Raw genomic sequence first — 19,918 nt, forward strand, 5'->3', positions numbered from 1 at the left:
CCATGAAGTGACTTTAAATTGTGGACAGTCATTTTCAGCGATTTATCATAACCTGTCTGTAGTTGTGATTGTAATGGAACTCCCTGCAATTTGTTGCTCAGGCTGTCTTTGTCTAATAATATCTGTAAACTGGGTGACTGAAGTCTTTGACAATTTTTTGGGCTTCCTCTGACACTGCCCGGTATAGAGGTCCTGGATGGCAGGAAGTTTTACCCCAGTGATGTACTGGAACATAGGCACTACCCTCTGTAGTGCCTTACGGTGCAATGCCGAGCAGTTGCCATACCAGGTGGTGATGCAACCGGTCAGGATGCTCTTGATGGTGCAGCTGTAGAACTTTTTGAGGATCTGGGGACCCATGCCAAATCTTTTCAGTCTCCTGAGGGGGAAAAAGGTGTTGTCGTGCCCTCTTCACAACTGTCTTGGGGTGTTTGGACAATGATAGCTTGTTGGTGAAGTGGACACCAAGGAACTTGAAACTCTCGACCCGCTCCACTTCAGTCCCGTCGATGTTAATGGGGGCTGGTCAGCCCTCCATTTCCTGTAGTCCACGATCAGCTCCTTTGTCTTACTCACATTGAGAGAGATGTTGTCCTGGCACCACATAGCCAGGTCTCTGACCTCCTCCCTATAGGCTGTCTCATCATTGTCTGATCAGGCCTACCACTGTTGTGTCGTCAGCAAACTTAATGATGGTGTTGGAGTTGTGCTTGGCACGCAGTTGTGGGTGAACAGGGAGTACAGGAGGGAACTAAGCATGCACCCCTGAGGGGTCCCAGTGTTGAGGATCAGCGGGTCAGATGTGTTGTTGCTTATGACATACTGTAAGCAATATATTTAGACTAAATTTAATCTGGGCTTGATAGCCAGCTAGCTAAACTAACTGCGGGCTAACTAGGTGGAGCATTGCATCATGGGAGACTAAATGCACCCTAGGAATCGTAGTATGCTGCAGAGGGCAATGCAGAAGCTTAAAAATGACAAAAACAAGAAATCGTGCAGTAAGACTAACAAAAAAAGGGCAACAAATGTTTAGCAAAACTGTAAACTGTAAACGCAAACAGAAAGAACAACAACTTAGAGTAATTGATTTGACATTCATTTATTATTTCACCCTGCCAGCACTATAACCAGCACCAGTTGTTGACAGTGAACATAATGTCCCTCCTGGGAACATGCTACTTCAAGTACAGTCCACAGAGAGTAACTAGAAAAGTACTAGTGACTAGTGACCCTTACTTAAAAAGATTGCAGTCTCAGTGCAGTTTAAAAGCAGTTCAACTGCAGTACTCTGCAGTTATTCTGAAATTACTGCGTCCAAAATACCACAGTCGACTGCAGTTGCTGCACTTTTACTGCAATTTCAAAATCTTTTTTTTGTAACCGGAAAATGTGCTTAAAAGATGCACTATGCAGAAATCGCTCTGCCATTTACTGGTTGCTAAAATTATAATAGTTTGCCTAATTTAATTTTATGTGACAAAACAAACAAGTTTAGTTTAGAGAATCATTGTACCAGCTGAATCGCTGCGAAATATTTTTTCCAAAACCAAAAATAAAAGACACAAAAACTAAAGTAAAAAATGGGGAGCATAGAAATAGCTCACAAAGAACAGATCTACCACTTCTTAGACATATCATTCTTAGACTTGCTCTCAAATAGAATGACAGATCTATAACTCACATTTCTATGTGATTTTTTGTTGGGTTACCCCAAAAAGGTACGTATTGCAGCTTTAAGTACATGTTACTTGTAGAGCATTACTACCCACTGCTGCCAAAGATAGGCATGGGACTGGGTCTCTAGACTGTCAAGCAGTGTTTGTGGTGTCTTTTTTACAAGAACTTAGCTGGCTAACTAGCTACTCCCCTTTATTTCAAATCCATAAATCTTAGTAGGCCTAACTCGAATTCTTGCATGAACCCCTGGACAAAACCCTGAGTCCTGGGCTATGCTACATATAAATTGATTTAAAGAAAGTCAAAATCACTAACAATTGTAGCCTATTTAATGACATGTACAACTTTTCTAACACACACAATGAAAATGTTGCATTGGAACCAAATCCTGTGCACCAGTTAGGTACTGTATCACGTGAATAATGTTCTTATTATTTGTACCTGAGGGGATCTGTAGGCCTTTTTGGATGCATTAGTCTATATCGTTTCATTGTAGTAGACCTGCAGTATGTCATACCAGTGGTGGAAAAAGTACTCCGTTTTCATACTTGAATAAAAGTAAAGATACCTTAAAAGAAAATGACTCAAGTAAATGTGAAAGTCACCCAGTAAAATACTACTTGAGTAAAAGTCTAAAACTATTTGGTTTTAAATCTACTTAAGTATCAAAAAGTAAATGTAGTTGCTAAAATATACTTAAGTATCAAAAGTAAAAGTATAAATCATTTAAAATGTCTTATATTAAGCAAACCAGACAACACAATTTTCTTGTTTTTAAAATTTGCGGATAGCCATGGGCACACTCCAACACTCAGTCATAATTTCAAAACAAAGTCTTTGTGTTTAGTGAGTCTGCCAGATCAGAGGCAGTAGGGATGACCAGGGATGTTCTCTTGATAAGTGCGTGAATTAGACAATTTTCCTGTCCTGCTAAGCATTAAACATGTAATGAATACTTTTGGGTTACAGGGAAAATGTAAGGAGTAAAAATTACATTATTTTCTATAGGAATGTTGTGGGATTAAAGTAAAAGTTGTCAAAAATATAAATAGTAAAGTACAGATACCCCAAAAAACTACTTAAGTAGCACTTAAGGTACTTTTACTTAAGTACTTTACACCACTGCCTACTATCCTAAGTAAAGGGAAAAAACATGCACATCCAAACATGTTATGCTACTTCAAGTAACTTACACATATTTAGTCCCCGTGAAGGAGAGTGGGCTAGATTTGACCTTGGTCGCCAAATTCAATATTGGCCATTGGGACTCCGTTGTCCACTTTGACGTAATCCTGCAGTGCAGACAATATACAAACACAAGGAACTGCATGAAAAGGTCAAATGTTGCATGCCCAGATAGCCTCTTAAATAATTTGAATCCACAGAGAAGGATATGAGATGCAGAAGGAATGCTAACGGAAGAAGCCACACGTACTTCATCATCCTCCAGGATGTTCTCGAGGTCTCTGACTATGTCGTTGAAGGAGGGCCTTTGGGTGTTTGGCTCCAGCCAACAGTCCCTAATCGTCTGCAGTCTAGAAGTAAAGGGGTCAATTTACTAGCACACCAGTATCATGCAAATAGACAAGAGCAGTTGATATTCCTGGAAATATTACATGTAAAAATGAACCAGAAAGGGGACCATTTCTCACATCTCTGGCCTACATGTCTCTGGGACTGAGTTCCTTTGTCCAGAGCAAACATAGCGCACCACCAACTCTGGAGCCTCCAGGTTAGGATATGGTAAGGTCCCTAAGATTAAGATGAATCATTAATGACTCATTATTAAAACATTAGTGAATAGATTTCATTCAGTTAATCTCAGGTGCTCTTTCCATCTTACCAAATGTTTGCATCTCCCACAGCACAATGCCAAAGGCCCAGACATCCCCTTTGAAGCTGTAGTAGTTGTTTCTGAAGTACTCTGGGGGATACCAACGCAGGGGCACACTTTGCTGTGAAGCGAAGCACAAAGAACAGCCAAGTTAGAGATAGCTTTATGCTCTCGTCACAATGTCTGGGTGACTTCAGTACAATCCTCCTCACCATGTGGTCCACTTTGCAGCTGCTGCGATGGCTCCTTTTGTGAGTCAGGTCTTGGGCCAGTCCAAACTCTGCCAGCTTCACCTCTCTGGGAAAATGGTTCACCATAATGTTCCTCAGGGCTAGGTCACAGTGCACCACCTGGAGTATGAACAATTGTGGAACAGAACTGATGGGGTCAAATATGTATGTGTGGTGACCACAGGAAAAATATTGAATATATGACATTGTTGATGGATTTTTAGAATTATTTTAATGTACCATTTTAGAGCACAGGTGTCTCATGGCATGGGCAATGTGATATGCTGCTGTGGTGAAGAAATGTTGCAGTTGACTGTCCCTGCTCAGTTGGTCTTGATTCACTTGAAGGAAACTGCGCAGTGTCCCACTGCTCACCGACTCTAGGATCAGCATGTAAGGAGCTGGAGTAAAGGGAAATAAAACACACACAAAACCACCTTTCCACTTTTTGCCATGGGACAAGATGCAGAAACAATCAATGCTAAATAAACGATACTGAACAAAAATATAAATGCAACAATTTTAAAGATTTTACTGAGTTGCAGTTCATATAGTGCCTTGCAAAAGTATTCATTCATCCCCCTTGGCGTTTTAACTATTTTGTTGCTTTACAACCTGTAATTTAAATGTTTTTATTTGTATTTCATGTAATGGACCTACACAAAATAGTCCAAATTGGTGAAAGGAAAAAAATTACTTGTTTAAAAAAAAGTGAAAAAAAAGTGAAGCCCCTAAATAAGATCTGGTGCAACCAATTACCTTCAGAAGTCACATAATTAGTTAAATAAAGTCCACCTGTGTGCAATCTAAGTGTTACACGATCTGTCACATGATCTCAGTATATATACACCTGTTCTGAAAGGCCCCAGAGTCTGCAACACCACTAAGCAAGGGGCACCACCAAGCAAGCGGCACCATGAAGACCAAGGGGCACCATGAAGACCAAGGAGCTTGCCAAACAGGTCAGAGCCAAAGTTGTGGAGAAGTATAGATCAGGGTTGAGTTATAAAAAATATCGAAGACTTTGAGCATCCCATGGAGCACAATTAAATCCATTATAAAAAATGGAAAGAATATGGCACCACAACAAACCTGCCACCCACCAACACTCACAGACCAGGCAAGGAGGGCATTAATCAGAGAGGAAACAAATAGACCAAAGATAACCCCGAAGGAGCTGCAAAGCTCCACTGCAGAGATTGGAGTATCTGTCCATAGGGCCACTTTAAGCCGTACACTCCACAAAGCTGGGCTTTATGGAAGAGTGGCCAGAAAAAAAAGCCATTGCTTAAAGAAAAAAATAAGCAAACACGTTTGGTGTTCGCCAAAAGGCATGTGGGAGACTCCCCAAACATATGGAAGAAGGTACTCTGTTCAGATGAGACTAAAATTGAGCTTTTTGGCCATCAAGGAAACAGCTGTCTGGCGCAAACTTATCACCCCGAGAACACCATCCCCACAGTGAAGCATGGTGGTGGCAGCTTCATGCTGTGGGGATGTTTTTCATCGGCAGGGACTGGAAAACTGATCAGAATTGAAGGAATGATGGATGGTGTTAAATACAGGGAAATTCTTGAGGGCAACCGGTTTCAGTCTTCCAGAGATTTGAGACTGGGACGGAGGTTCACATTCCAGCAGGACAGTGACCCAAAGCATAATGCTAAAGCAACACTAGAGGTGTTTTAAGGGGAGACATTTACACGTCTTGGAATGGCCTTGTCAAAGCCCAGACCTCAATCCAATTGAGAATCTGTGGTATGACTTAAAGATTGCTGTACACCAGCGGAACCCATCCAACTTGAACAAGCTGGGGCAGTTTTGCCTTGAAGAATGGGAAAAACTCCCAGTGGATAGATGTGCCAAGCTTATAGACATACCCCAAGAGACTTGCAGCTGTAATTTCTGTAAAAGGTGGCTCTACCAAGTATTGACTTTGGGGGGGGTGAATAGTTATACACGCTCAAGTTTTCAGTTTTTATTGTCTAATTTCTTGTTTGTTTCAAAGTGGTAGCCATGTTGTCAATCAAATGATACAAATTTTACAATTCCAGGTTGTAAGGCAATAAAATAGGAAAAATGCTAAGGGGGTGAATACTTTCGCAAGCCACTGTATGTTATATGGATGTCACATGACTGGGAACACAGATATGCATCTGTTGGTCACAGACACCTTTAAAAAATGGGCCTCACAAAAGTTTCAGATCTCGTCATTGTATTTCTGTGCATTCAAATTGCCATCGATAAAATGCATTTGTGTTCATTGTCCATAGCTTATTCCTGCCCATACAATAACACCACCACCATGGGTAACTCTGTTCACACTGTTGATATCAGCAAACCGCTCACTCACACAATGCCATTCAAGTGGTCTGTTGTACATAATGCCAAATTCTCAAAAACAACTTTGGAGGCGGCTTAAGGTAGAAAAATGAACATTACATTCTCTGGCAACAGCTCTGGTGGACATTTCTGCAGTCAGCATGCCAATTGCACGCTCCCTCAAAACTTGAGACATCTGTGGCATTGTGTTGTGTGACAAAACTGCACATTTTAGAGTGGCCATTTATTGTCCCCAGCACAAGTTGCACCTGTGTAATGATCATGCTTTTTAATCAGCTTCTTGATATGCTACACCTGTCAGGTGGATGGATTATCTCGGCAAAGTAGAAATGCTCACTAACAGGGATGTAATCTAATTTGTGCCCAACATTTGAGAGAAATACGGTTTTTGTGCGTACAGAAGATGTCTAGGATCTTTTATTTCAGCTCATGAAACATGGGACCAACACTTTATACGTTTATATTTTTGCTGAGTGTAGTATGTGACTCTTACCCTGTGTGATGTTCCAGTCTAGCAGCTGCAGCACGTTCTTGTGGATACCCAGCTTCCTCATGATTCTCACCTCTCTGGCTACTCTCCTGTGAGTAGCCCCTACAGATGGTGAGGGTTGGAGGGCATTACTCTGTGATTGATATTATTGTAATGATTAAAGTGCATTGTCTTTTGATGATGAATGTGTTAGTGAGCTTGATGGATGTGTCCTAACCCTCTTTGATAATCTTGCAGGTGACAATGAAGTGGCCCTTGCAGGTGCCACGTATCACCTTAGCCTTGTAGTACACCCCTTCCCTCCCTGCTTTGATGATATGCTGTAGACCTAGCCCAGACGTGTTGAAGCAGGAAACCTGGAAAATTAAGTCCACACTGTTACACCATTTCACAGCTAAATTCAAATATGAGAATGTTTTTTTTTACACCGTTGCTTTTTCTACACAGTAAGTTTACAGTTTGCCGTGGTCTCCAGAGAGACCTAGAAGCAGACTTGGTTGTCTGCCTTTCAAGGGGAGTGGTTAAGTTGGTGTCCTGTGACTCCTGTCCCAGAGTGACAGAGACAAGCTCTCGTGTGGGATGGCTTCTTGTCTCATGCCCCAAACACTTCCTCAAGGTTAGGGGACTTCTAGATGGGGGGTTAGATGGAGGAGCTCTGCCCGATAGACCCTCAACACCCTGCAGGTCTCGAATGGTGTGAATCAAAGTGCGATACCTGGAAAGGATATGAAGCATGTTAGTAGTATTATACACGAGTAGTATAATACACTACCAGTCAGTTATACACTACTCGTTCCAGGGTTTTTCTTTATTTTTACTATTTTCTACATTGTAGAATAATAGTGAAGACCACAAAACTATGAAATAACACATGGAATCATATAGTAACCAAAAAAGTTTACTTTTTCGGGATCGATGTTGTGTCCAATGTAGGCTAATGCGCTTAGCATGAGGTTGTAAGTAACAAGACAATTTCCCAGGACATAGACATATCTGATATGGGCAGGAAACTTAAATTCTTGTTAATCTAAATGCACTGTCCAATATACAGTAGCTATTACTGTGAAAGAATACCATGCTATTGTTGGAGGAGAGTGCACAATTTTGAACATGAAAAGTTGTTAATAAACAAATTGGGCACATTTTGGCAGTCTTGATTCAACATTTCAAACAGATATAAAATGGTTAATTGGATCAGTCTAAAACTTTGCACATACACTGCTGCTATCTGGTGGACAAAACCTAATTGCCACTGGGCTGGAATAATACATTGTGACCTTTCTCTTGCATTTCAAAGATGATGGTACAAAAAAATACAAAATAACCATTTTTGTCTTTGTATTATCTTTTACCAGATCTATTATGTTATATTCTCCTACATTCCTTTCACATTTCCACAAACGTCAAAGTGTTTCTTTTCAAATGGTACCAAGAATATGCATATCCTTGCTTCAGGGCCTGAGCTACAGGCAGTTATAGTTGGGTATGTCATTTTAGGCGAAAATACATTTAGGTTAAACAAATCAAAATATATTTTATATTTGAGATTCTTCAAAGTAGCCACCCTTTACCTTGATGACAGCTTTGCACACTCTTGGCATTCTCTCAACCAGGTTCATGAGGTAGTCACATGGAATGCATTTCAATTAACAGGTGTGCTTTGTTAAACGTTCATTTGTGGAATTTCTTTCCTTTTTAATATGTTTGAGCCAATCAGTTGTGTTGTGACAAGGTAGGGGTGGTATACAGAAGATAGCCCTATTTGGTAAAATACCAAGTCCATATTATGGCAAGAACAGCTCAAATAAGCAAAGAGAAACAACAGTCGATCATTACTTTAAGACATGAAGGTCAGTCAATTAGGAACATTTCAAGAAGGAGAGTGATAAAGTGTTGCATCAGATGACCGGACCCCCACAATCACTCAACCTCAACCCAATTGAGTTGGTTTGGGATGAGTTGGACCACAGTGAAGGAAAAGCAGTCAACAAGTGCTCAGCATATGTGGGAACTCCAAGACTGTTGGAAAAGCATTCCAGGTGATGCTGGTTAAGAGAATGCCAAGAGTGTGCAAAGCTGTCATCAAGGCAAAGTGTGGCTACTTTGAAGAATCTAAAATACAAAATATTGATTGACTTGTTTAACACCTTTTTGGTTACATGATTCCATGTGTAATTTCATAGTCTTCACTATTATTCTACAATGTAGAAAATAATAAAAAATTAAGAAAAACCCTGGAATGAGTAGGTGTGTCCAAACCTTTTACTGGTACTGTATGTTATCAACTGTATTTGGTGTAGTAAGGTTGTATCCAGTATGGAACAGTCACATCTACTACCGATACTGTATTTAGGAAAGGTACAAATGTTTGATATCTTTACAAGTGGTGTAAGCTTACTTCCTCGTCCACAGAATTGCCATTAAAATGACAATGGTGACAGTAAACCCAGAAATACTGATCAGAATGTAGAACATCCCGTTTAATCTGCCACCTCCTGAGAAAATACACATTCACCAGTTACATCAGAGCTTGAGAAACTGTCAACAGTAAGCTTTCCATCTCACATTACATAGGATTACACGACTCACCTACTATAGGATTTGAGAATTCATAACCAAGATCATTTGTTATATTTGAGTTCCTGATGAGGGAAGTTTCTGTGTGATTACTTGTTGCATTCCAATATGACATTTCTCTGTTGAGTGTGTATGTTGCCTTCATCTGAGGACTCAAGAGCAAAAATAAGAAATGGTATGAAACAAATTACATTGAAAGGGTTCTAAAGTAGGCAAAGAGCTATGACTTTTCCCCCCCAGAGTTATACACATTTAAATTGTATGGAGAAAGAGTACACCTCACCCACAGTGCCCAAGCTGGTAAGATATTCAAGCAACTTCTGTCCAAATTCATGTGAAATATTTTCTATTGCAACCACTGAGATGACCACTTCTGTTCGTTCTTCACCTCACTTTGTTATGTGGCTTCCTGTCGTCCCTCACTCACAGGAAGGAGTGGCTTTGTCATCAGTATCACTATGTGTCACTGGATAAATTAAGCTTTCAAGTCATTCTATATTCATGTACTCGTATGAGTTTTTGGGTGACAACGGCAGCTGGTTAACATTTTACAACTGGCCACTAATCATTTCAAATGAAACATGACCATATTGGACCCCAATATGATTAACGGTTATCAAGGGAAGTGTGTGTCAGATAGTGCTATGGGTGGGAGGCATTTTCATGCTGTGTTCTGATGCGCAAAGGTTACTTTCACCAACAGTAAAAAGGTTTGAACATAGATTGACAAAGCCCACACACAGTTCTAGGTTGTAAGGGAGGTGGAGGTGACATGGCCTCTTTGTGGTTTCCTATGTTTTCAGAAATAGTACTAAAATGTATTTTCTCCTGACAGTTATTTGAGCTGTGCTTATCGAAAGTATGTGGCCCTGAGAATATGTTGTCTAGCTTTACCTAGGCTGCTGGACATTGTTATTAAGTTATGACCAATATAGAAATGTACATTCCATCCAATTGCTCATGTTAACCATCCTAATAAGACTGTACATGAAAAGGGACACAAAAGCTGTGTATTTTATTGGCTGCCTGCTTTAATAGTTAGATAAACTAATCACTCCATATACAAGACAGATCTTTGCAGTTCATATTCCAATACATCCTTTTTCCAAAAGTATTTATGTACAGTACATGTTCATTTTTCCACAAGGGTCAGTGCAAAGTAAATTTAGACTATAAACATTTTAGAAAAAGTACATTAAATTAAGAATAAATCAAAAGAAAACATTACAACTAAATAGACAAAAAAAAACATTCAGTAGTAAATCGCTGTATCAAGGTTTTCAGAGGGACAATACTGAAAATGACCACTGCAGCAGTTAGCTAAGTTTAAAAAATCAAAGACATCAGAATGCTTACCGTACTACCATCATACGTCAGGTAGAGTGGGTAGGTTTCTGTCCAGATGTTATAATCAGTAATTGATTAACCAAATAAAAGCATACACCTCAACAAGCCTTCAAAGACAGAGCAGAAATGAGAGCTGTGGATTGTAACAGATATAGCTCAGGGCTTAAACAGTTAGATTTTTGTGTCTTCATATGATTAGATGAATTGAACTCCTTGTGACAATGTTTCACATAGTGCATGTCAACATAGCTACAATACGTACATGTTTTCCGAGGCGCGTAGTGGAAAAGCTATCTATTCACTTGTCGCATAACGGTAAGGTGCAACGACTCAAAACTAAGAAATGTCCCTCTGCCTAAATCAAATACATCATACCTATGGCATTCAGAAAGATGCAACATTAGCCACTACTTATGCTCTTTGAAGTTGTGATCTCATGACTTGCATAAATAATTGTGTTAACTTGGGCACAATAATAAAGTATGTCATGGCCTACTGGTAGCTACTATAATGAAAGTCAACTGTTGATGTGATAACATCACAATGTTGTCATGGCACAGACTGATATGTTGTTGGAATGGACCTGCACACAGATTGGGACAAGCAGACGCTACAGGAAGATTGTCTCAGATAGGTAAGGGGTTCTGAGGCTTTGTTCTTAGCAGACCTGGTGTGATGAACACCAAAGACAGAGATATATTGCAATGCAAATACATGAATGTAGTTCAGCAACACTGAATTTAATCCAGGCCTATCGGTCTGGAGTCTGACTCCTTTACATTTGAAGAAGACAAAAAAGGGTATTTTCTAAAGAGACATTTTCGAATTGTGACTATGGATTTGACTACTGTCCAAAGCAGGGTATGATGAGGTAGTGAACACTTGCTACTACTGCAATCATTTTTTGTAGATTTCAATGAGGGGAGGGGGGGGTTCAGTTACATTTCACTAGATCAATTGTATTATAACATCTTTAACTACAGAGAATACCAATCAAATGTGTCTAGTGTCTACACATATTGCCACTGGCATTGGTTTACAAACAAACAAACACACACACACACACACACACACTTGTCACATCTGGCCTAGGACCAGCACCATGGGCCTAAGCATGGTCACCCTCCGACAAGGTGTTGATGCTGAAACAAACCAATACACAGCCCTTCCTTTTGTTTGACATCGCTAGCGCAAAATAACTTGAGTACCATTGCTTGAAAAAAATGTCTATCCACTAAGAAGAGGTGGTGTAAAAATGGTTTGTGGTCCACTTCTAACCACCAGGGATGATTTCTAAGGTTCAGCTCATCTCAACCTGAGAGATTTCAGATTCAAATAGTAAGGTGGTTTTCTAGCACAAGCATGTCGATGAACCAGCAGCACATTGACACATCAACAGTTAATTACTGAAGAACACAGTACTTCTTATAATCAGACTCAAAGTCCTCGTCCATGCTAGTTGTGTCGGCCATCTTTTTGCCGTCAGTTTTGGGCATGAACAGAGAATAATCCACTCCCTGCTGCTCGTAGAACAGGATATAGGCAGAGTCTGCATCAATCTCCTCTGACCTCAACTCCTGAACACAGAAAACACAGTGCAGCTTGGTTTATACTTGTGAACTTCAAATTGCTGCGTTATAGATGACAAATGGACAATGCTTCACATACCAGAGATTGTATTCCAAACACAGCATCTCAAACTCATGACTTCACTTACCTTACAGCTACTGTCGTTGTAACAGTACCACTTTTCATTTGGGTTTTTGGCATATGTCACATAGTGGCCTCCTCCGAGGATCCCTGAATGGCACTGCAGACACAAAAGTGATTGGTGGTGAAGAGGATATTTCAGGTGGTAGATAGTCACTTTGCACTCCTGTGTCTTCAGGTTATAAGAGCAATATTCTTAGAAAAAAACTAATATTTAATACTTACTGAAATTGCATACAAGTTGTACATGGGGTCTATGCAGATTTTGTCTCTTTGGTCCTGGGAGGCCTCCAGATCTATGCTGTCCTCGGTGTAGCCATTGCTCTCCAGCTCAGACACAGACGTTGTGTTGTCACAGTCCCTAGCCGTGTCCTCTCCAGAGGTAGAGTCGCTGAGGCCCTCTCCCCTGCTCCCCATCCCGCTGGCCTCGAGCTCCATGGGGCTCTCCCTGCCACTGTCCAGACTCTCTTTACTGAGGGATAGCTGGTACCTGCTTTCCAGGGGCAACACCCGTCCACGGCCCTGCCTCCTGCCCTCACTCTGTGGGCTGCAGTTGGGGCTGACATCTCTGCTGAGGGGAGTACTGGCCATCCTCCCTGAGCACAGAGACTCTGAAAATAGAACATATATTCATAGATGAACACCAGCCTGTCTAAAGGAATAAGTGGGATGTGACAGCTACATCTGAAACCCCAGTCAAGACTCTTTACAAACCTTTCCCATTGTTGAGAGTTGGGGTGGGGTTACAGACAGTGTCTCCACCCCCAGATTTTGGTACTCCTCCCTCTGTGTCATGTAGCTCCTCCCCTAGCCCGTCCCTCCAGCTCTGTTGGCTTTGGTCTGCATCTCTCGGAGTCAGGAAAGCACTGGGATCAAATGTCTCCCTGGGAAACCTCACAATCTTCTGGGATTTGATCCACCGCCCATTCATAAACTGGAAACGTTTTAAATGAATAATCTGTCATTCAAATGGGCAGAATAAAAGCGTTTTAGAGTGGGTGATGTCCTGTGCAGTCTTGCAATTCAGACATGGCATTCAAACTGTTGGACTGGGGGTTTCTTTCTTTCTCCTTGCATAGGTTTCAACTGTTGCCTATAGATACTAAGATTAATAGGGAGAGGACTGGGGAGTTAATGCAGAGGGAATGAGCTGTATATCTGACCAGGATGGGCGGCAGCCTCCACAGGTCCAGTTTCTTGGTGGCCAGGCGGTGGGTCTTGCACTTGGAGCAGTAGTAGAGCTCATCCTCTCCCAGCTCTTCCTCACTGGTAAAGGCCTGCAGACAACTGTCCAGACTGATGGGCTCTGCCTGGGCCCTGCGACTCTGTTCCACACTGGGGTGCTCCTCCACGATCTATAGGACACACTCATTACTTAGTCAATGTCGTTGTTCCATTAGATATGGAATAAATTAGGCATGTGCATCTTTCCTTTTCAGGACGATTCGATGCATGATCTCCCAATACAGAAACGTTAAGTTTTAGTTTGAAACGATTCGGTTTGATTAGAGGAACGAATCGATGCGACACATTAACATTGGTTGCATAAACACATTCAGTAAAATCTGCTGCTGATGGGCCTCTCTGAGCTGACATCTGTCTGTGTCTGTGTGTATATATACATTTTTGCACATTAAAAGTGTTAGAGCTAGTAATGTATCAATATTGATCTTACATTTTCTATGACATAACCAATTAATTTATAGCACAACTTTGGATTTCACCTCTGTCTCATAATCGAATAGACTGTTTGGAAGTTGACAGACTCTGAGTGAACTTCTCTTCCCCCACTTCGACCATGCGGGTAGCAAAAGTGATTGCTGTCCTCGTTATGAAATTAATAAACTTTACCCTGAATATCTAAAAATTACAATACATTTATTTTTATTCAACCTTTATTTAACTAGGCAAGCCAGTTAAGAACAAATTCTTATTTACAATGACGGCCTACCCCGGCCAAACCTGGACGACGCTGGGCCAATTGTGCACCACCATATGGGACTCCCCAATACATACTGATTGTTTCAAGCAAAACTACCAAAACTACTGCTGATGGTGAACCTGAACAACTGAAATAAAATCTAATGTCCCGATCAGCATCTAGCCTACCTATAGCCAGATGAGCGTAGTCTCCCTGGCAGTAGCTTAGGCTACTTTTACTCCGGGAAAAACAATTTTCAACAGCGCATTTGATAAGAATAACCTATCAAATTACATTGGTTGTCGCTCAACTAATAAAGCCTAATATCGCACAAGCCATTTTACAAACATATAAATGCTGAAGGTGACGCGCAGATGTGCCAGATCAGGAATAGGTCTTCCTCTTGTTGGTCTACGAGTGAAGCTGGGTACAGTGTGCAGTTTGACTAGCCTACTGTTATTGCCTGGGGTTGTTCTGCATGCAAAATGACTTGTAGATCAATGACTTAAAACAGTTACATGCTTAGTTCAATACTGAAGGAGAGAGGACGCATCGGTTGTCACAAAAGATTAGGTATTTTCAGAAGGTAAGAAAAAGAAAATGTTATTTGACCTGCGATTTGTAACATTTGAATAGATTTTCTGACCGCTGCATGCTACATTGGATCAGTTTGTGGTCCTGCGGACCGATGCACTCATATCTTAAACACTTGGACCGGGGACCGATGCATATTGGTGAATCAGGTAGCCTAGTGGTTAGAGTTGGACTAGTAACTGGAAGGTTGCAAGATCGAATCCCCGAGGTGACAAGGTAAAAATCTGTCATTCTGCCCCTGAACAAGGCAGTTAACCCACTGTTCCCCTGTAGGCCGTCATTGAAAATAAGAATTTGTTTTTAACTGACTTGACAAGTTAAATAAAGGTAAACATTTTTATTTAAATAATCATTACATCCCTAGAATAAATATATTGATATGACCTCTAGGGTCCCACTGCTGTGTTTATCCCCAGCCTCATGTCTCTTACCCTCTCCTGAGAGGTCTGGTAACGGAGGTGTAGAGCAGTGGGGTCCCAGTCCACAGCCATGAAGGCATTCCCCACAGCAGCCCTGTCATCGTTACACTCCACTGTGCAGCCTCTGCAGAACCTGTGGGGGACACCAACAGAGGGTATCAATTAACACCTTCTCCATCTTCAACTGTATTGTGATATGTTGTACTGTGAGGGCAGATTATTACCTGTACCACGGACACCAGGCGCAGGAGTTGCCATCTCTCTGCACCACGCGCAGGGTGAAGGGATACTGGTAGCCCATGCTGTCATCACTGTGTTCACAACAAACAAAAACACACAGCACAGTATCACACACCTGTACCATTAGGATAAGACTGAGCACTGCAAAGCCACCTGACAGAACACACAGAGTGGTCTGGAGAGACTGACCAGTCCTGGGCGTGGTTGCTGGCCTCCTGAGGGGGTAAGGGACTGGCCAAGCGGGACACCTGGGTCCAAACAGCGTCATACAGGTCCCTGGTCCTGGTGTGGACTGTACACGGCACGATCAATGGCATCCCAAACAGACTGGGTCGGTTTTTCTGACTGGACAGGAAGTATAACTCTGCCCGCATCTACAAAACAAACAAAAACAGTTTAGAAGTGAGCATTATATAGACTTTGACTAATCTTGATGCACTGATAATCTTGTCTCCATCTTTAGTTCTCACCATCTTCCTATGGATGGCGATGATGTACCCAGCAAAGGTGCTGTCCAGAGGGGGCATCACGTGGCCGTTGGGGAGACCATTGGCATGGCTGCCCTCTGTGACACAGGGGACTACAGTGCTGGGCATGCCCTTGGGGATCATTCCTAGTTTCAGAGAGTTAATCTCAGTTACCTTGGCAGCATTCCCATTTGCTAGCGCTGGAGCTTCTGGAGATGACATGAAGAACAAACAGCTTGTCAAGTTGTCAGTGAAGACTTAAACAAGACATAACAGCAGTGTTGACAGCTACTGTGATGGTCATTTAGCTTTGTTATATTGTTCAGTGTCAAAGTAGCTACTTTTCCATCAGTTATCTAAAACCTGTGCATTTCTTGAAATTATAAAATGTTCTTGGTTGCTACTATGCATTTTCATCACTTCGCACTGATTGCTTTTAAAAAGAGCCTTATATGACAAAGGCTTTGATTGAATAACTTGAACAAAAAGTGCCTTTGAAAAGAGAAGAACAAACTGATAAACAGAAGAACCAAATCGGTATACCATCACCATCTGTTTGCGTGGGGGAGGACACCACAGATGTGGATACGCCTGACACCGGGATCTCAAACGCACACAGAAAGCCGCTCACCGCCCGACGCACTTTCTGGTTGTCCAGTGGGAAATTCTAAAAATTGGGTAGACAGACTTTCACTAGTCTATGTGCATATGAACAGAGTGATGGTTGGATGGACAGTGATGAGGACAGATTATGGCTGGTGATAGCTCTACCTTGATGTTAGAGGCATGGACTTCAGCCAGGAGGATCTGCTCAGGGTTAAGGCAGCAGAGTTCACTCAGGAGTCTCTTCAGGCCTGTGTACTTCTCATCTGCATTGAGCCGGAGCCCATACCGCACTGGGCATGACCCATCCAGCTTAATGACTGGACAGAGGAAACAAAGACAAAAGTGTTGCAGAGGCACGGGATCCAATATACTTTCTCTCACAAGACAACACGAACAAAGGAGCTTTCTATTCAAAACCACACTGTTACTGTAAAGCTCTGAGGCGAGCACAGGAAAGGGTGGACAGGCGACAGACATCCTGAGACAAATATCTCCAATATGATGGTAATCTTTGATGTTTCGTGAAATATTTTCTGGATGTTGAACTGTAGTACTGTATACACTGCATTATAAGGCTCACCTATGATCTCCAAGTGCATGGAGTTATCCATGGGTAGGGGGAGAGAGAGGAAGTTGAAGGGGTCGAAGCGTGCACTGACATGGCCACAGGTCTTGCACTTGACCTGTGACCTGAGCTGGCCATGGAACAGATCCACCACAATGGAGCGGTTCCTCCTCAAGTGATTCTCCCACGCCTGGGGGAACACAACACCACATCCTTACACCAGACAACTTCTAGCAGTTCAAGATGGCACAGAAAGCTAATATTACACCCACAAAACAAACATTTACACTCAACCGTTACATGAGGTAATTCACCCAGGGTCTGGTTTTTGGATTGCTCCACTATGAAAAGAGGAAAAGTGTCTGAACTCTGACCTCAGAAGCCACCTCCCAGTCTGGCCGCCCGTCGCTGTCCTTCAGCTCTACGTAGGGTTTCTCGTGAACGCGGTTTAGGTCCTCGTGAAGGCCATCCAGCAGGAAGGCCAGCAGCTCCTGGGAGTCCTGCTGCTGGAAGCCATTGAACCGCGGGGCGTACTTCGCTATCGTCCACTGACGGAAGAGACAGGGGAGAGACAAGGACAGAAGGGAAAACACAACCATTTGACGCTAGTTTTTTAGGTTGAAAGACTGTACTTTTTAGGTTGGTAGACTCTAGAGTTATTGGGGGGGGTGTCAGTTGAAGGCTTGTTTGTGGACGTACTCTGAGTTTCAGAGGGGCCAAGTTCTTTTGTGTTCCGCTCCACAACTCTTGTACCAGATCGCCATAGCATTTGGCCATGTGACCACGCATCCCAATGGGATTGGTCCTGTTATGAAGAGAAACAGTACAAATAATCTTGCACACTCATCTCTGCTTGCTGTGGGTTTATTTAACCAAAGTTTTGCTCAAAGTATATAACAAGCATTATTTTATAATAAGAATGCATTCTTGTAAATCTAAGATAATGCACACGTATACCTGTTGAGCTCATAGAGGTGGTTTCCTGAGGTGAAGTAGTCTGTGAGAGGCTTGGTGTTGCTCACACACTGGATACTGGAGTTCATGAAGCACGTGTTGCCAAGGTTGCTCAGTCCAGTCGCACCTTTCTCAGTAGGGACTGTGAACAGGAGGAGGCAACAGTCTGAGGCGGCTATTTAACCATCAAAGGCTTCTACAACAGTCAGTACGACCCCTTTAATGTTGCGTGAAAGCAAAACGAGTATTGTCTGACAGGCTTATCTATAATATATCAAAGTACTTATCAGCTCAGTTAGTGTTAAATTCTTAATAGAGTCATTCCATGTCAATTCAGCAAGCCATGACACCCACCATCACATATTATTCTGAAATTGTTCTAAAGTTAGAAACAGATTTTTATTTGTATTTTTATTTAACTAGGCAAGTCAGTTAAGAACAAATTCATATTTACAATGACGGCCTACCCTGGCCAAACCCGGACAACGCTGGTCCAATTGTGCGCCGCCCTATGGGACTCCAAATCACAGCCAGTTGTGATACAGCCTGGAATCGAACCAGGGTCTGTAGTGACGCCTCTAGCACTGAGATGCAGTGCCTAAGCCCGCTGCAACACTCGGGAGCTAAGATTAGCATTCCTGCAACATTATTTTGTTGACATATAATTTGATCTCTGAGAAATTGATTGCACCTAAATTGGCCATTTTAAAATGTAAAGGATATACATATTATATTCAATTAATATAGTACCCAACATCCAATTTGGACCAAACTTCTTCCGACCATTGAAAGACAATAAAAAGCTCAAAAGCCACCCACGGACTCCCCCACACACACACCACCACAACCAGTATATACAGTATCAGTATGGAGCTATGGCTTGGAGTATTGATTCTTCATCCTACGTAATGTTTTCCCTGTGAATCTGGCGATGTCCCCTCCCGTTTAGAGAAATTAGCCATTGAAGTTGCTTGCATTATTTACCATAAATTAGTGTGAAAGTACCAGGTTATTCCCACTAGATGCTGCAGTTCCTGCTATGGCCACACTCTTTTATCAAATTTTCTGGTATCTTGTGTTTATTAAATGGATCACAAAATGTTCTTTGCAATTTTGGGTAGAAAATCAATAGCTTTTGCTCGTGGTGAAAATAAATCGTTAAGCCAGTCCTCCATGAAAGCAATTCAGTTTGTCCTTCTCATAGCAACCTAATGCTTCAACCCAATTCTCTTTGAATAGTCCAACAAATGGCAGTTCTCTGAGGGCTATCCCTATGTTGCTTGTGGGTGGCTGTTGACCATTGTATTGAATTCCTCATGTCTTACTCATTGTTAGGAAGAATTATGGTCCAAAATCAGATGTTCGGTGTATGAATACTATAAATTAAAAATGGCCAAGATGGGTGCAATCAATTAGCTTAATTTCTCAGAGATCAAATTATATTTCAACAAAATAATGTTTCAGGAATGCTAATCGTATCCTTTTCCAACTACAGAAATTGAGATGGTGGGGGTCAAAATCCTCTTTCTTGTGCTTTTTGAGGTGGACTGACCCAATAAGGATTACACAATAGTAGTACTATTGGTGTAGCTGTATGCAGTAATGGTCTTACCATTGAGTCTGTTCATCCTGTTGTTGTTAGCAATGAAGGACATCTCCTCAGGCCAGCTCATGTCCTTGCTCCTTACTAATGAACACAAAGAAACCATCTACTCATCCTGACAATACATGATGAATCTATTTAACACAGAGACTCATTATGATACATACCTTCTATAACCATGTACTGCTCATCTGGGATCTTCAACCCCTCCAGGGAATGGTCTTCATCATCAAGAAGGGTCAGATAATTCTGTGGAATACATTGTTTTGTAAGGTATTTGAGATTGAACTGTAAAAATACAAATAAAATGTGGAGTGCATTTGTGTGTGTATCGGAGCTTA

At 41.8% G+C, this 19,918-nt stretch overlaps 2 protein-coding genes across 5 annotated transcripts in view; both read right to left on the reverse strand.

Moving 5' to 3' along the window:
• Positions 1 to 2,748: 2,748 nt before the first annotated feature.
• Positions 2,749 to 10,064, reverse strand: LOC112250289 (fibroblast growth factor receptor homolog 1-like). Of its 3 annotated transcripts, XM_042309363.1 has the most exons (12): positions 9,435 to 10,064; positions 9,164 to 9,296; positions 8,973 to 9,069; positions 7,031 to 7,289; positions 6,792 to 6,930; positions 6,578 to 6,676; positions 3,985 to 4,145; positions 3,727 to 3,864; positions 3,524 to 3,635; positions 3,333 to 3,432; positions 3,116 to 3,215; positions 2,749 to 2,972 (listed from the first exon to the last, which is right to left on the reverse strand). In XM_042309363.1, exons 1-12 carry the CDS (start codon positions 9,483 to 9,485, stop codon positions 2,904 to 2,906), a joined length of 1,458 nt encoding a protein of 485 aa, XP_042165297.1. In that variant the 5' UTR covers positions 9,486 to 10,064; the 3' UTR covers positions 2,749 to 2,903. The 3 variants fall into 3 exon arrangements, with proteins under 3 accessions (XP_042165297.1, XP_042165296.1, XP_024276091.1); XM_042309362.1 differs by having other exon boundaries at positions 2,749 to 3,215; XM_024420323.2 differs by having other exon boundaries at positions 2,749 to 3,215; positions 9,164 to 9,303.
• Positions 10,065 to 10,149: 85 nt separating this feature from the next.
• Positions 10,150 to 19,918, reverse strand: part of LOC112250288 (ubiquitin carboxyl-terminal hydrolase 32-like) — a 28,383-nt gene continuing 18,614 nt past the window's right edge. The window contains exons 18-34 of one of the 2 annotated variants that reach the window (XM_024420322.2): positions 19,745 to 19,826; positions 19,587 to 19,661; positions 17,978 to 18,116; positions 17,720 to 17,825; positions 17,395 to 17,568; positions 17,036 to 17,210; positions 16,621 to 16,772; positions 16,393 to 16,516; positions 15,853 to 16,058; positions 15,572 to 15,756; positions 15,367 to 15,453; positions 15,155 to 15,275; positions 13,372 to 13,563; positions 12,923 to 13,142; positions 12,434 to 12,819; positions 12,216 to 12,308; positions 10,150 to 12,075 (exon numbers count right to left, since the gene is read on the reverse strand). In XM_024420322.2, the coding sequence (XP_024276090.2) occupies positions 11,902 to 12,075; positions 12,216 to 12,308; positions 12,434 to 12,819; positions 12,923 to 13,142; positions 13,372 to 13,563; positions 15,155 to 15,275; positions 15,367 to 15,453; positions 15,572 to 15,756; positions 15,853 to 16,058; positions 16,393 to 16,516; positions 16,621 to 16,772; positions 17,036 to 17,210; positions 17,395 to 17,568; positions 17,720 to 17,825; positions 17,978 to 18,116; positions 19,587 to 19,661; positions 19,745 to 19,826 (2,691 nt within the window). In that variant the 3' untranslated portion in view covers positions 10,150 to 11,901. Of the gene's footprint in view, positions 12,076 to 12,215; positions 12,309 to 12,433; positions 12,820 to 12,922; positions 13,167 to 13,371; positions 13,564 to 15,154; positions 15,276 to 15,366; positions 15,454 to 15,571; positions 15,757 to 15,852; positions 16,059 to 16,392; positions 16,517 to 16,620; positions 16,773 to 17,035; positions 17,211 to 17,394; positions 17,569 to 17,719; positions 17,826 to 17,977; positions 18,117 to 19,586; positions 19,662 to 19,744; positions 19,827 to 19,918 lie in introns of both variants that reach the window. The other variant, XM_024420320.2, reaches the window with a different exon arrangement.

The sequence above is a fragment of the Oncorhynchus tshawytscha genome, linkage group LG30 (assembly GCF_018296145.1).
Source record: "Oncorhynchus tshawytscha isolate Ot180627B linkage group LG30, Otsh_v2.0, whole genome shotgun sequence".
Classification (NCBI taxonomy): domain Eukaryota; kingdom Metazoa; phylum Chordata; class Actinopteri; order Salmoniformes; family Salmonidae; genus Oncorhynchus; species Oncorhynchus tshawytscha.

Coding starts and splice junctions, on each gene's coding strand:
- LOC112250289 (XM_042309362.1), bottom strand. CDS start 9,485: ATGAATTTGGACAGAAGTTGCTTGAATATCTTACCAGCTTGGGCACTG. Junction 9,070..9,163: donor ATTCTCAAATCCTATAGTAG/GTGAGTCGTGTA, acceptor GTATTTTCTCAG/GAGGTGGCAGATTAAACGGG. Junction 3,865..3,984: donor GACACCTGTGCTCTAAAATG/GTACATTAAAAT, acceptor TTCATACTCCAG/GTGGTGCACTGTGACCTAGC.